The following is a 17646-nucleotide window of genomic DNA, read 5'->3' as shown; positions in this document are numbered from 1 at the left end:
ATTTAGTAAGTCCCGATAGTTTTTACATAAAATGTAATTTCGAACATTAAACTGGTTATCATATATTGTCAACATACACGCAACTAAGCTACCGATCGAGAAAGTGAAATTGGAGTCGATAAAGCAAACCGTGGGGTAAAGTTGAGGCCGTGAACCGCAAGATTGCCACCCTCGTTTATAGATAGTAAAGCCCTTTCGGCAATATCAAGATGAGGAGATAGTTACATCACGACGGTTTCCCATCAGCATCGCTCCCTAACCCCCCCTCCCAAAGGCCTAATTAAATTCCACGTATCAGCCGTCGACGTTGTCAAAATTCGTTACGCATCATACAATAAAACGTAACAATTTACGTTCGCTATCAGCGCCAATCTACAGCTAGTTCGGCCCTCGCGTTTTGAGAACGGAGGGAGCCGCTCGACCCGCCGCCACCCTGCCCCATCCACGCTCATACACACACACACACACATATATACTACGCCCTTGATTAATAGACTCCGATCCGGCATTTAGTAGTTCGTAAGTTGCGCTGTGGGCTCGCCCTAATCTGATAACGACTTTATACTGCCTGCGCCGGCGACAACTCACTGCCGACACTGATTTACTGCGCCGACGATGCTTTTTGCCCACTATCTCCGCTCGCGATTGCGGGACGCGCGAAAGGGGGACCGCGACGCGGCCGCCCGGGATCTTGTACGGAGGAGAACGCCCCCCCTAAAATTATTTTGTTTCCTAACGTATTCAGAACGCACTTCCCTCTCGTTCACTGTACACAGGAGGAAGAAATTGTTTTGTTGATTTAGTGAAATCATAGATTGTCTCTTTGTTTCTTAAATAGTTAATTTTACGACAGAGTTTTTAAAAACCTACAGCGACATAGTTATGATAATATTAAAGTTCTTCTTCTCGTTGTACTAAACGTCGTTTAATAGGCAAAATTTTGAAATTAATTCTTGAACTTATATTGATGTTATTGATTTAAAGTCTGGTGAACACAGACCGAGAAACATTAACGAAAATCAAGGTTAAACCCCCTCCCTCAGAGGTGCGTTCCAAGGAATTCCCAGGAAGTTCAATTTACAAAATGCGTACGTTTAAACCTCCCAGAAGACCTAACTGCTCTAATAATAAGTCCTATCTATCGGACAGATCTCCTCAGATCAAGATCAGGAAAACTCTAAAATCTATCGAAAACCAATCAACGCTGCCGTACCTCAGGGTTCCCCGCTGTCTCCAGCCTTATTGAACCTCTTTACCAAGAGGCATTTTTATAAGCAGCTCGATCGTACGGTCAAGTAACGAAACTAATATTGAATATAATTTGTCGGATATAGAAGCTGAAAATTCGATGAATGAATTAGTCCCGTCGAAAGAGCTAACCAAAGTTATTAAAGCTGACATTAAACCCAGGAAATCACCAAGCTACGATTTAATAACAGGAGAATTACTGCAAAAACTGCCAAGAAAGGGAATTATAAAGCTCACCGACTTGATCAATACCGTATTTAGATTAAAACATGTCCCACGCATTTGGAAGATGGCGGAAATTATAACGATCCCAAAACCTGGGAAGTCACCAAACGAAATAAAATCCTATAGACCTATATCACTGCTGCCAGTAATATCTAAGGTTTTTGAAAAACTTCTTTTATAAAGGGAAAGAACCTAATACCAATACACCAGTTTGGGTTTAGTAACAAGCATTCAACAACTGATTAGGTCCACAGAATAACAGTTGTTATTGAAAAAGCCTACGCAAGTAAAAACGTATGCTCAGTTGTATTCTTAGATGTATCACAAGCCTTCGATAAGGTTTGGCATGAAGGCCTTGTTCATAAACTACAGAAAATGTTACCAAAACAACACACTACTATACTATTAAAATCGTACATTTCAACCAGAATGTTTAGAGCCAAACAAGAAGAAGCTTACTCTACAATAAAAAAGCTAAAGCAGGTGAACCACACCAATGCTTTATCTAGTCTACATTTGTGATATACCACAAATTGAGTACCACATACTGATGATACTGCGGTTATAGCTGTAGGAGACAATAGTGAAGAAGCCTCACGAAAATTACTACAGTCATGTGACAATATAAATAATTGGACACAAGCTTGGAAAATAAAAACTAATGAAAGTAAATCTGTGCAAATGCAGTTCACCTACAATCAGACTGTACAACTAGCAATAACATTAAATAATACTATCATTCCATATAGCAACAACACTCAATATCTCGGAATGAATCTTGATGCAAGATTTCGCTGGAAGGTACATATAAAGAAGAAAAGAAAAGAACTGGAATTGAAATATCGGAAAATGTACAGGCTAATTGGCAGAAAATCACAATTATCAATACATAATAAATTGTTATTATATACGCAAATACTGAAACCTATATGGACATACGGAGTTCAATTATAGGGATGTTCCGCAAAGAGTAACATAAATAAAATACAAATTTTTCAGAACAAAGTTCTGAGAGGTATTGTGGGCGCACCCAAATACTCTACAACTGATTACCTACATAGAGACCTACAGATACCCACAGTCAGTCAAGAAATCAAGAGAATTGCAACGGGGCATGTGGAAAGACGCCATTCTCATGAGAATATTGAAGTATTGCAGCTTTTGGATACCACCAGAACAGGACACAGAATCAAACCATCTGATCTTGTGTAGTGTTGTGTAGTGAGGTGCATATAATAAAAAATACAGCAGCGACATATATAAACATTATTTCACTAGAGACTGAGATAGGGCCGATGGGTCCTCCTAGTTATATACCTAGATTTTTGTTATCATAAAGACAAAATTGTAGGTTCATCGGAAACGACTAGTAACAATGTAATAATTCAATAATAAAAAAATACGGTCAAGTGGTTCAAATTTTGGAAGTTGCAAATCAACCCCCTGAAAAACCAGGACATCATTTTTCATAAGAACGTTATGCACTGCGCCTCTCGGAACTCAAAATCGACATCGTAATAATTCCATGGCTGTACAACTCTACGAATCCTAGGTCTTCACTTCGACCGACCAGCTAAATCTTATTTTCCTAAAGACCTTTCTCATGAGCCAAGGTTTGCTTTAGTCCTTCAGCAGTTCTGTTAACTGGTTCTATACATGTAAGGCATTGTATACTAGTTATTGGACTTGTGTTAAAAAGACTGCTGATATGACTCAGTGGATAATTAATTTTCCATTACCTTGTAATTAATTTCTATAATAATCTTTTTTATTAGGTGCTTAATTTTAATTTCAACTATATGGTAGTAGTAATTATAAGCTAGGTTTAACCTAAATATGTTGTTCAGGAACAGACTTGTAAAAAAACACATCTGCATATTTGCTTTGTCCCAACGATGAACCAGCAAGAAAAACAACATGCAAAACCTCGAAACATAGAGCTGTTTTATCATGACACCGGAAACATAAACGCTCGGCGTCATCTTACTGTACATTTCTCATGGATTTTGACACAATCTAGTGGGAATTATCCAGTTGAAAGGGGTCGTTTTTGGGCAGATAATGGGCATTCTAGTCTAGACCATATAAAATACGTTTTAGCCCAAAGGAGACTACATTTTTAAATATACCTTATTTATTTTAATACCAAACAGTTTACTATTCTTTTAAAAATTTTAAATTATTAATTTTAGTCCTGAACTTTAAGAAGTAATAGAATATTATTTGATTAAAAAATTATCAATGAAAGAATAGAATAGTCTTAAATTCCTATAAAAAATAAACTTAAATACCGCTTTCTTGTTTATAAACGAGATTTCTTATTAAAATAATAGTTAAACCTTAGTTAATAGAACTTAACAGAAATATAAGTGGGAATGCCGTAGGGTAGTATGATATTGCTGATTTAAGTTCCATAATGACTGCAGGTAAAAACTATGAGGAAACAGCAATAAAATTGGAAATCTTACTAAATAAAATTAACAGTTTGGTCACAACATCAATATACCCCTTAGAATAAATCAAATATAAGTCGTCAATCTAATATAATCATCGTCAAATATAAGTACAATGCCAATACAGAGCTACATTAAAAAGTGTAAGTGAAGATGAAAAAAAAACAGGATATTTCTGAAAAAAGTCCATTTTGTCAACAAACAATAAAACACTTCTTAATAAACAAATCTTTAAACCAATATGGCATCCAGCATCAACGGCTGGCATTACAGGTTTCAAAACAAAGTATTGAGAAATAGTATTAACATACTGTGATACTTCGGAAATAGTGATCTGATGACATGGTTCAGTATGATGAAACATTTTGAGTTGCTGTAGGTAAAGTTGTTTTTCTGGAAGAACTTGTGAATTAGTTTATTAGTTATTATTATTACTTTCTTTGTAATCTTAATTAATGTTAATTAAGATTATTGAAAAATCCATTGTTGAGATTTGTAATTTTAGTAATATTACGAGAAAAAATAAACAAACACGGCAGTGTTTAACATGGTATTATCAACCTTATGAATAAATAATAGTCGACTTCGGTGGTGCAGTTGTAAAGGCAACAGGACGGTCCACCTACCGTTGCGACAGTCGCGAGTTCGAATCCAGTTGGGGCATGTCGTAAATTTATGTTTGTGGTTGTTTAACATTTATGATTGTCCTGAGGCAAGAGTGCAACATCCGACAAGGAAAATTATCCCAGTCACGCCAATAATCAGGCTGGGTAAGACCGGATGACTTCTGGTATGATTTCTAAGTTGGTCGGTTGCTCGTCAGTCAGTAGGCTTAATGCCGAGGACTGTGGTTTGGAGCCCACGTTAAACTGTAGGTCCAGTTCAGATAAACCCCTAGTTGGTAAAAGGAGACTTTAAATTATTAAAAGAAAACAAGAAAAAATGAAATTATGTATATATATATATATATATATATATATATATATATTATATATTAAAATAAATATGTTGAAATAGAAAAGCCATAATTGTTTTGTTGTTGTTTTAATAAACTAACCTATTTTCTTTACATTTTTATACTTTATTTAATTATATAAACATATTTTTATTTACAACATTATTTATAACACATATTTTGCATTTTATTTTCCAATATTCTGTTGTCGAATATCAAAAACTGATATTCAAATGAGCTAGCAGGGAAGATCCATCAAATCCAATGTATTTATGGCGATTTGGTGTACGAATACAAAAGCAATAAAATCGTACATAAATATTGAACATTGTCAAGGGTGGGTCGAAGATCAAATCGAGGGATGAACCCGAACCTTTAAGCGATGCCGAAACAACCAATTTAATCAGTGGCGTACAATTTTATACGTCTTTTCGATTTTAACATAAAAAGAGTAAATGCTAAAAATATAATTATTGTATTGTAATTATATGATCAATTGTCCTTATTGTCCTGAATGAAAATATTTTATTCAATATTTAAAATGTCTCTTCTTTTTGCTTCTATTTTAATTCGTAAAAATAAAGACATTATGTTGAAATATGTAATATGACAAATCTGGAAAGCAAAGAAATTTGAATAATGTAATAATTTAAGCAAGTGTCTATTAGGCTGAGTGATCTACCGATTACTGCTCTCAAAATCTTCTCGATGCTTTTTAATAGCTATGTTTATGGAGTGGCTAAAACCTCTATTTTATTAAACTGAATGATCTAGACTGTATTCATCTACCGTTCATTCAAAGCTGACTAGACTGCGTCTCCGAATCCCACATACCTTTGATATTGTTTTGTATGTATATAAGAATAAATTCTTGGACGTATTATTCATCTAATTGGTTGCTGCACTATTAGGTTTGTCTTATTTTTCAATAAGTTATGTAATTGTTGATTAGCGGAGAAATATTTAGTAAAAGCTCTAAGCATCTCGTTAGACAGTATAGAAAATATATTGTCCAAAATTGCGAAACATTTTCTAATAAAAGAAAAATATCGAAAAAAGTATTTTGTCATTAATATGGTGTGAATATTTGGACCCCTATATTGACATTGACATAAAACAAATCAAGTGCGTCTATTATCGAAAATTGGCAAAATAAGCGCGAAAAACGACTTTCATGGAATTAAGTTGCGATAACAATTATTGTAAGGTATTTCTAGAGTCTTCCTTATTCTAACTTTAGGTATATAATCCAAAATTCAAATCAGGGTAACTGAATAATAAACTGTATTTGTATTGTATTGAATTTTAAACTATATTTCCAAACCTAACTGTAAATTAGTTTTTTTTTTCAATTAAGTACCTAATTTGGATCAACGAACGTAGGTAATAAAAAGGGAACTGAAAAGTGTTTGAAAAGTTAAAAACATTTATTGTTTATTCCATTTTACATTGATATGGGCAAATCTGTTCCACATTTTGAATTTTTTGCCAGTGGTGTGAACAAGAAGCGTTAAAATAACATTATTAAAATCAATTTACTATAATTTTAAGTGCCCTTTAATACAAATATATTATTATATATTATATAAGGGCGAATTTATTTGTGGTAACAACTTAATGTTAAGACGCTTTTGTAAATTAAAAACTAATAATAAATTCTCTCTCAATATGATTTTCCATCTTTTCGAAAGGAATTGTTGCTTGTTTCTCAGATCCTGCGAAATCACATCGTGCCAAATAATGTTGAATGAGTCTTATATTAGATAAGCTTTTACAATCTTAATTTATAAGATTCATTTATTATTATTGTTCTGTCGTACCTGCTATTGTTACTGCATCAGTATGTGTTTCAAAAATTAAAATATAATTGACTATTTAAATTAAAAAAATTTATTATTATTATTCTTTGTAATTTAACAATCTGCCCAGTGGATAATCAGCATTTGTTATGACTATATTACACACCCGACATGTAGAAAATAACTTCATTAAGTGATCTCCTGTGTAAAATATAATCTTAATTAGTTAGCCTTATTCTAGATATTATAGAAGATTGAATGGTGTTAAATATTTTAGTCTAAGTATTCACTATCACGTCACACATTTCGCTGATTAACGAGCACAGCTTTTTAACGTGCTTAATACAAATGTTTTGATTTGCACTCGTTATGGGTTCTACAGGGATATAGCTTTGTATCACTTCATTAGAGACATAGCATTGAGTATTGCCAATGGCACACAATGCTTTATTTGGCTTTGATTTATATAACAATATCTTCTTACCTAAAATTAATTTGAATTTCTGGCCGATAAGCCAATACATTTGATAAGGTATAAATCCAAGCTGTTTTCATTTGGCAAGTATGCGCGTCTTCCAGGTTAGTTATATAGTATACCCAGCTTGGGGAAGTTAACATATACTGATATTTACTAGTGGGAATGTTTTTCTACGCAGAGTGAATGTTATATGGATAGATTTTGTTTCAATTTTTTTTCACTTTAATAGGTCATATAGTATTTTATTATGTTGTATCAGGTATGTTTTATCAAAAAACATCAACTTTGATACTCTATTGTATCTTCGTGAGATGCTAGGATTGCTTTGTCATCTGCTTATGTTGCCGTAGTAGCGATTTTTGTAGTAGTGTAGCAGTTATTATATTGTCTTGTGGAACTGTGTATATTGGATGTAATTCAGTGAATACATCGGCTTGTTTTATAACGAAATATCTATCTGTGAGGATGGTGCTGCACTAAAACATTAAACCAACTAGTAATCCAACGCACCCAAAACAAAGTTGTATGATTAATTACCAATGCTAATCGTTCTATAACTAACGAAGAGCTGCACGATGGTCTCGGAATCAAACGGATACACGAAGTGATCCAAGATTTCACCTTAAAACATGAAATAAGGTTGCTAAATCTTAGCAATGTGGAACCAATACAGCTACTGGACAACCTAAGATTGGAAAAGTTTGGGATATATCCAGGAATTCAGCCGAATAATATATTTAGGTGTTTATTTTGTTTACAAATCTATGAATTTGTTAAGCTAAAGTTAAGAGTCACATTTATAAACTATACAAGTTTGTGTTATCTGGTTCGCTCCATTCTCTGATTTTCTGCAGTACTCGTAGCTATATTGCTTCCACGTTACTGTGCTTTAGTAATTTTATTTCGAGATCATTGTGCAGTTCTTCGTTGGTTATGCAGTGATAAGGATTGGTACTTAATCGAAGAACTTTGTTTTGGCGTCGTCGGATTGCTAGTTGGTATAATATCTTAATTTAATGATATATTTACCCGCCAAAAGTCGAAATAGGCTCTATAATTGACTGATAAACCAATTTCTTCGGTCTTAAGTCGAATTGAGAGTATCTTCCGACTAACCTATTTATTGCTTTTGCGTCTGATCTGTTACTGTAAATGTAAATTCTCATCTGTTCTGAATTAATACTTAGGCACAGGGTATGCCACCGTGCAGTACCAGTGGCTTCGAATTTTCTTTAAGATTATTTAAAATAGTAATTAGTATAGAGTATAAAAATTGAAAAATCCGTTAAAATATTAGTGCAGTGATTTAAGGGACGCCCCTGGTGTCTTGTCTGCCACGCCCCACCGGTTAACGGGTGCCACTAATTGATATACTGCCGCTACGTGACGTCGATGCGTGTGCCGTTGCCGCCGCCACCGCTGCCGCCACCGCCGCGGGCTTCTTTGTTGCTGAGAAAATGGATTTCCATTGGGTATCACGTGATTTATCGCGATGCCACGTCAAACTGTCGACGCCAATGATATGTGCCTCGGGTTCGGTTTTTTCCCCGTTGACCCGACACGTTGATATCGCGAGTAATGGAATGTCCATCGACACGGTGTTACCATCGGGCCTCCATCAGCATTTATCATTTGTGAAAACTTTTTTTTTCGCACACGCTATATCAGTTAATATTTTGTACCGTTACCGTTGTGCTACAATTATTAAAGAAAAACGAAAATTGGAAAATTGAAAAAGGAACGAAATAAAAATTTTTTCAAAGTTCATCTAAACATACGTATTAACCGTATAACGTATTTTTATAAATATTGTAAAGCGTATTCTATATTATAATATAGTAACACAATTGACAAAATAAAGAAAAAATTATTTTTTAAGCGGTTAAAAATGCTGTTATCAAATTATTCCTTAGAGAATAATCGAGTCAAGCGTGGGTCCAAAACTGATGCAGCTCGAGGGATATAATCAACGAAATGCGACCGCTAAGACCCTTTAGGCCACTACCTATTCATCTACATCAAGTCTAAAGGTTGGCAACGCTGGTGGATTGGTACCATGCGGTTTCCGGCTATAAAAGACCACCACGATAACATCTCGCTCCCTTTCATCTTTTCTCTACCCCTTGTAACAGTACCACTTCCATAGCGATTCCGTATTTCCTTTACCAAATCTAATATCCTATCCATTCTATCGTCGACCACATGTTTCATTTAACATCGAAATAAACAAGATTTAATTCAACCAGTATTGTCAATTCTTGTGCGAATTCTTTTCACAATTCAGTAGTGAGTGTTCGGACAAACAATCGCATCGACAGCCACACATTCCGACCGACCAGATGAACATTCCTACAATTAATGACCCCGACGTGATCGTAGTGCCTGACAGATAAACCAGCTCAACAGAAGCCACTCGACATGTCTTCGACACGTTCATGGAAGAATGCGCAAGGAATACTACATGGTCGATGTTATCCCACGAGAATAGCGTGGTGGACGAAGACCACAGAAGCCCATCATACATAACATCAACACATGAACACTCTTTCATCACGAAACGGGACACATAATGCACCAAACTTATAGGTACCCTAAAACAAACCAGAACGCCTCAAGACGAACGACGCCCTGCTACTCCTTCGATGGCATAAAACCCTGATCTCCTAAAACTCCTGACTAAGATTGGATCCCCATCTCATAAGCAGTCCCTTGATTGTATAATTGCGGGTGCACTTGTGACTTGCAACCAGTGTTTTCAGTACCCTTGCGAATTGCTTCCACAAAATAATAGTGAGTGTTCGGAAAAACAATCGCATCTACACCCACGCATTCCGACCGGTCAGACGAACATTCATACATGGGTAATAAGATTCAATGCTCATTCACTATAAAAAGATGAAACCGATGAAATTTTTCTAGTCTCTTCAGGAAATAACATATTACATTGGTAGGGTACTAAAACATATAGTATCAGAATCATTTTAAACCACAGATAATGTCTCAAATGCTCTTTTTTACTGTGAGTGTGGGAAAATGTACTTCGGTAATGATAAGTACATGGATAAATTACTACTGACCACTACTGAGCGCTGGATGAAGAGCGCTGTTCACAATATTCAATTTTATAGAGTTAACGTTCTAGATAGTCTGACAGTATGTTCTGATTGAAAACATTGAGGACGATTTGTGATTATAAACCTTAAAAAAATCTCGTCAAAGACAAGGGCTCTAAGACTAACCCTGTCTAATACACCATCCTAATCGTGATCGCAATAGGTAGATTACTCACATGCGATAGTCACTTAAATTGTCTTAAAGTGAATAACTTAATAAAAAGAGTTTCAATATCAGAGCTCCCGCCTAACCATCAATTTGATTTTTTCTCATCTCATCATCTCATTTGATTTCGTTTCATCATCATCGTTTAGTTTATTGGAATTTGTTTGATCAAAATGACTTATATTTGCTTTATACTAAGAGCCATTATCAAGACAGAGTAAACAATTGAGTATATAATTAATATAGGATAACTCTTGAAAATCATATTATTGGTAACATTTCTGTACATTGATATGTGTGTAGTTGATCACAATATATATGAGCATTTCGTTGAAATATACGAGGACAGAAACGCCATCTCTTATCGAATACAAAGCTCATTTAACTACCGGTTATTTAATCAAAATTGAATACTAAACAATAACACATTTTATGGTAGATCTGGATTTATTACGATCTCTCTGTGGGAAAACAGATAGAAAAGGGGCAATAAAAAATAGAAAGCAATATTTCTTGTTTTTTTTCCTGGTGTATGGGAAAAGGGCCAAGATTCCGCAAGTCATCGGAAGGCGGTAGGTGGCGGCGATAAGCGTCAACCGGGGTGTTGATAATAGGGGCCTTAAAAGGCCGCCCGGGACGACTCATAAGTGATGATACGCCGCCGCCGACTCGTTATTTATTACACTCGTTAGGTTTTTGCTGTAACAACGGGGCCACTACCAGCTCCCCCGAAACTATACCAGGACCGGCTCTCGATGAATCATCAGGGACAGTCTTTTGGGCAGGTGTTAATGAGTTTATATTTGAACGATGGTTATAAACGAAACTGATCTGAGTGATTGAAATTAATCGACCTAAAATATAGTCGAATCTATGTCGATTAAGCTTAACACGATATCGGTTACATATTAATTGGTTTAATGTAACACAGTACCGGTCAAAACGACAAAACCTTCGAATAATATAAACTGATTACTTTTAATTACTAGATTACTTTTGTTATATAATTCGTGTAATGTGTAGAATATTTTTTTTCCTTGCGAAATATTAAAAAAAAACATATTAAACCTACGGACCTATACTTTGAATTACATTGATAAACTAGTGCAATTGCACTTATTTAATTATTTTGTAGTTTGTACTAACAGTACTAAGAAAACAAGACGAACAACCTTATGAAAACAAAGAACCGTTATAGATAAATATGAATGTTCTAGATATCAGATAATTCTACTTCAACTAGAACCATGAGCAACTAATATCAAGTGAAATCATAATTGGAAATCCACATATCGTTTTACAACACGATAAATCATCTAAAACATATATAAAAATGGCCAAAAAAATATTTGTATACTCCAGAATTCTACCAGTTATTCTGATGAAAGGTTTATAAAATGTGTAAGAGTTATGTGAATATATAAAGATTTCAAAAACGGATCGATTAATGTATTGATTTTAAAGATAAGAATGCAGAGTTTATCTATTGCCGGAATAACTGTTTTCAATTGCATTTAAAATTATTATATCTGATCATCTTTATTGAAGTTATTTTAAATGAATATCAGAGCTGAGCAAAATATATACTCTAATTAAAATACAAATTACAAAAATACTCGCATGTATTTAAAATTCGAAATACAAAATATTTTTTATTCGTGGACTTAACATACAAAACACAGTTTTTTAGCTATTTACATTGAAAAATCAAAATACAAATTACAAAATACAGTCATACATTAGGTTAAGGAAATAGAATTAAACTAATCTAGCACAGCCTATTAATCAGTAAAAAAAATAATTTCCTTTCATGAACATCAGACTTTTAAAATTACTATCAAACAAGTAGCTTCTTATTGGAATATAAAAAAACCTGCTAAAGAAAACACTCTTTCTCTAATTCCTGCTGAGCACCAACTTGTGTTATATTTTAAGCATATTGCTTTTATCGTTTAGGTAGCTGACCCGTTATCGTTTATCGACTTGACTGATAGTAGAGTTGATCACTGTCCGAATTCATAAAAATAATAAAATCATGATTTTCTTTAAAATAAATTTTCTTAGTAAATATAAATTAAGTTTTTTTGTTTTAGGATATTTCCTTTTTTGACAGGCTTAAAAAGAAACACTGTTGATCAGATTGCAGAAAACTATGATCACAGAGTATCATATTTAATCCAATCAAATTGATCTGGAAGTGGCATGAAATTATTATATGGACATGATGACATGGTGAAAAACTATTAAGACTTGTTTAAACACGCACTGTCTACAATAAAATCTTCGGTTTGGATGAACATCACCAAACACACAGAAGAAAAATTGACAGATGCTGGTATCGACTGCTAGATAGATTGGAAATTAAAAGCTTATTTATTGACTTGAAGAGTGACTCAGAAAATGACAATGACAGTATGAAACTTTTTTGATGTGTGGTAAGAGCAGAGACAACTAGATGAGTAAATTATTATTATAGGATAATTCCAGAAAGTCCAATGTACATGAGCATTTGGTTGAAATATAGGAGGGAAAATAGGATACCAATTCTTTTACAGATTATATGGCAAGTCAATTAGGTATAGTGCAGTGATTAAATCAGAATATATACAGGAGATCGGTAATATTTCGTAAGAAAACTGTACACAGGTAGCAACAGAACAGATTAAGGAGAAATATACTCATATCAAAATGATTTCACAAGGAGAGGTGAGATAGAAACACAGCAGCGAAGGAAATAAGAAAGGAAATACATTAGTTGAATATACAATTGTTAATTTGGTGGAATAGGCCACTAGAGGATACGACTACATATACAAACGTACATACATAACTACTTCAAAGGTTTTGCCGAAAGGAGTTCAATGCAAATGTAGTAAAACAACCATACAATATAAACGATTGTGCCTGTATACATTGTATTTCATAACATCATTTTAATTTCATTATTTTATTTACATTTACATTTCAGAGTTTTGTTATATATCAAAGCCAAAATAAACGAAAAATTAAAGTTAAGGCGACAACATTGCCACGTTGTGGCGTCATAAATGTTTATGAAGTGAGTTCACTGTAAATTATGGCGATTTACCTTTCGTAGAAGAAGATGCCCATCAATGAATAATAATAATTGTTAACTCTCTCAGGCGAAGGAGAATAAATATCTTGGGTCGCTCTAACTCTGAAAAACTGTGCAGTCATCTTTTAACATTTTAAAAAATTTACCAAATTTACTAAAAGGTGTAACAGAAATATTTATTTTTCATTTGGTATTTTAATGTCTTAATAATTCTTAATATATGATAATTGGTGACTTAAAAAATATTTTGAAATAGAAATATTTATTTTTTTTACAACCACAACTATGCGATTTAGCGCTTCAAAGTGAATATACTCATATATTTGGTGGCGAATAAAATTATAACTCAGTCAGTGATTTTGACACGATTTGCATGATTTGGAGGCAGTTTTGCACCATTAAGAATGTTTTGCAGAGACTGAAACAAATGATAGACGAACGGATAGATAGATGTCCGTGTGGATACATAAAAAATTGGCACTTTGAAGACTGGAAGACAATAAGGCTTGGCTGCAATATTTTCTTTTAAAAATGATCCGATCTTATTTCTTTAGAACAATAACTTACAAATAGAAAAATTAAAAATATTTCATTGTAAAGTTATGTAGAATTCAAGATGCTTCCCTTAGGTTATATTTAAGAATTTCACTAACTTTTTCAACGGCTAGTTATGAGGTTCACGTTTAACACCACACAATTTTAACTGAGTGAATAAATGGATTTAACATTACATCTAGTGTATGGACTGTTTTCAGATACGCTATATTATGACTTCATTATTACTCGAGATATGCAACCATAAAGATGTTTGTTGGGAAATACCTAAATAACTTTTCCTTTGAATTACTTTGAATTACATTGATAAACTAGTGCAATTGCACTTATTTAATTATTTTGTAGCTTCTACTAACACTACTAAGAAAACAAGACGAACAACCTTATGAAAACAAAGAACCATTATAGATAAATGAATGTTCTAGATATCAAATAATTCTACTTTAACTAGAACCATGACCAACTAATATGAAGTGAAATCATAATTGGAAATCCACATATAGTTTTACAACACGACAATCATCTAAAACATATATAAAAATGGCCAAAAAAATATTTGTATACTCCAGAATGATGCTTGGTTCAACTACCAGTTATTCTGATGAAAGGTTTTTCTATTGCCAGAATAACTGTTTTCAATTGCATTTAAAATTATTAAATCTACATTAAAATACAAATTACAAAAGTACTCGCATGTATTTAAAATTCGCAATACAAAACATTTTTAGTCGTGTATTTAACATACAAAACACAGTTTTATAACTATTTTCATTGAAAAATCAAAATACAAATTACAAAACACAGTCAGACATTAGGTTAAGGAAATAGAATTAAACTAATCTAGCACAGCCTATTAATCAATAAAAAAAAATAATTTCCTTTCATGAACATTAGACTTTTAAAATTACTATCAAACAAGCAGCCTCTTATTGGAATATAAAAAAACCTGCTAAAGAAAACACTCTTTCTCTAATTCCTGCTGAGCACCAACTTGTATTATATTTTAAGCATATTGCTTTTATCGTTTAGGTAGCTGACCCGTTATCGTTTATCGACTTGAGTGATAGTAGAGTTGATCACTGTCCGAATCCATAAAAATAATAAAATCATGATTTTCTTTACTAGTGCTGCTGCTCCTGTTACTTCCAAGTATTTTTGGGGATTTAATGGCTTGATGAATGGAGTAGCACGAAATAAAATAGTGATGGTTACATGATGTAGCGTTATTTATTGACATTTTATAGAATATAAAGTACAGGACAGTGGACGGCTGCACATTTAAACTGAACGATAGTCAATCAAAATACCTTTCAATGATATCCAAGTTCAACGTATCGGGCTTGCCAGATTTTCGTTATTGTTTACTGGACGTCGTTGCTGGCACCCTATACATGTTCAACATCTAGAATAATATTTCTGAGTATTTTGTAGGCCGTTATTGTAGCATGTAAGATTCGACATGCCACAAGGTCACTTCACATTGTTTCCTACTTCTTGTAATAATAAAAATAATCGAAATTCAATTTGGGCAAAATTAATTTAAATCCAAATAGTAAATATGTATTTGTATTTCAGTTAGGTATTTTAATTACAAGCGATTCAAATACTGACTGTAATATTTTCCTGGTAAATACAGATTGGTTCAAATATAGAACGTTTTGCCCATTGGTCCATATTTTAAAATACTATTTCGATTCGAAGTTACTTTTTGTATAATAGAAATTTGTCTTAAATAATGAATAATATAAAACAATTTTTATTAAAATATGTGTTTTGTACATTCATTTTTAATATATGATTCTATAATAGACACTATAATTTCAATAAAATTAGTAAACACTAAAACTATACACATAATCTCAGTCGTAAAATAAAATTTCTCTTCCATTTGGATGCTGAACAGGTCTTGAATTACATGTGATAGGACGGAATGAGCAACTGGCTAGTTTTCTGAATTTCTTCAGTTGTCTATCGGATATAGTCAGCGGTTCCGGCTGTACAATCCATTTCACCCCTTCGGTACAGGGAGGAAAGGTTAGGGAACCATCGTAGTAGAAATAATTTTTCGAGAATATGGGCATCAACAGCTTCAGCGGGAATGGACATATCACTACACAGTTCATCGGTAATTTCAAGTTTCTTAACGCTTGAATTACTGGTTCTAAGTACGGATTGTCGATGGGCGTTACCGAAAATAGATAACTAACAATGAGTAGCTTGCCAGTCCGAGCTGCCTCCAGAACATCGCATTCTTGTTCTTTATCGTTAACAAAGCTAGCCTGCATTTCCATCGCGAATCTTTTGGTGTTGATCATATGTTCCGAACCTTCGTCGTTTGTTGGACCCCATCGGAACCTTATGTTAAGAAAACTGTACGTTGTTTCTTCTAGTGGGCCTCCTACTAGAAACGGTCTAATGTTACCGTTCCACTTTCCATACAGGACAACATTCAAACCACTGTTATACAGCTTCATTTCAATGGGTATATCATAAAATTCATCCGAGAATTGTAAAGGATCTATTTCGGATGGTACTGTAATCGAACATGCCGTCACCAGATTCACCGGCGATTGTTTTGTTCCTCCAGCGTCCGAAAATATGTCTTTCCATACCGATGGTCCGTTGTGAAAGTCGTAGCCGTAATTGATAACCCGTCTCTTTCCAGAGTTGCTATTCAGCTTGTTGAACATGTCGTTGAGGTATAATGCTCCAAATACGAATATGGCGATGACAAAGTAATAGTAAAGACCGACCTGGTCGGGTAGGTAATTCCTTATACATTCCATGACGAAAATTTGGGAAAGTCGCGATTAAAAATCATTAGGTCGATAAAATTTCAATAAAAAATAACAAAGTCACCGTCAACGTGACAAAAATGTCAAAACTGAAATATCAGAAATGGAATTCAATATATTAGGTACATGAATCTGCCATTTTTTAGTTAAATAAGACTAAAAGTTGGGCAAAGTTCATAAGAAATGAATGACAGTCTAAATATTGTTATTATTTTTATTAGCCAAAAGGTTCTCTAACTCCTATAAAGGGAACATTAACGTAACCCATATATTTAGAAGTATTCAAAGGATTAAGCTGGAAAAATATTTATCAGCTACTCGTTGTTCTGTGTATTTCTGTAAGTTTCACATCAAAGCGTTTCAACCGCCTATTTTTGTGCTGTTTTATCAATTCTGCTATGATGGGTAATGGTTGAGGAGGTTGCAAAATATATTTTGGCTGGCTTTTTGGCAGGACGGTCCACTTACTGTTGCGATAGTTGCGGGTTCGAATCCTGCTGGGGCATGGTGGTAAATTTATGTTTGAGATTGTTTAATATTTGTGATTGTCCTAGGCAAGGGTGCAAAATCCGACAAGGAAAATGATCGCAGTAACACCAGTAACCAGACTGGTAAGACCGGATATCTTCTGGAAGATTTCTAAGTTGTCGCAGTCGGTACGCTTAATGTCGAGGACGGTGGTTCGGAGCTAACCTTAAACTACGTAGGTCCAGCACTAAAATAAACCCCTAGTTGGTAAAAGGAGACTTTAAAATAATGAATTTTTGTTTTGACTTTTATTGC

General features: G+C 33.8%; 2 protein-coding genes across 2 annotated transcripts in view; both read right to left on the bottom strand.

The window, feature by feature from the left end:
- Positions 1 to 17646, bottom strand: part of Ets65A (DNA-binding protein D-ETS-3) — a 158399-nt gene that overhangs the window by 122063 nt on the left and 18690 nt on the right. The gene's annotated exons all lie outside the window — the stretch shown is intronic.
- LOC143198063 (carbonic anhydrase 2) lies at positions 15845 to 16928 on the bottom strand. Its single transcript, XM_076407010.1, has one exon. It carries the CDS (start codon positions 16852 to 16854, stop codon positions 15928 to 15930), a length of 927 nt encoding a protein of 308 aa, XP_076263125.1. The 5' UTR covers positions 16855 to 16928; the 3' UTR covers positions 15845 to 15927.

The sequence above is a fragment of the Rhynchophorus ferrugineus genome, unplaced genomic scaffold (genome assembly GCF_030347505.1).
Source record: "Rhynchophorus ferrugineus isolate W39M unplaced genomic scaffold, kcgeb_rfMv2 rfM6, whole genome shotgun sequence".
NCBI classification, from domain to species: Eukaryota; Metazoa; Arthropoda; class Insecta; order Coleoptera; family Curculionidae; genus Rhynchophorus; species Rhynchophorus ferrugineus.
The sequence above is the reverse complement of the archived record's forward strand: the minus strand, read 5'-3'. Positions and strand labels throughout refer to the sequence as shown.

Bases quoted from the DNA above. Each gene is read 5' to 3' on its own strand.
- LOC143198063 (XM_076407010.1), bottom strand. From the start codon at position 16,854: ATGGAATGTATAAGGAATTACCTACCCGACCAGGTCGGTCTTTACTAT.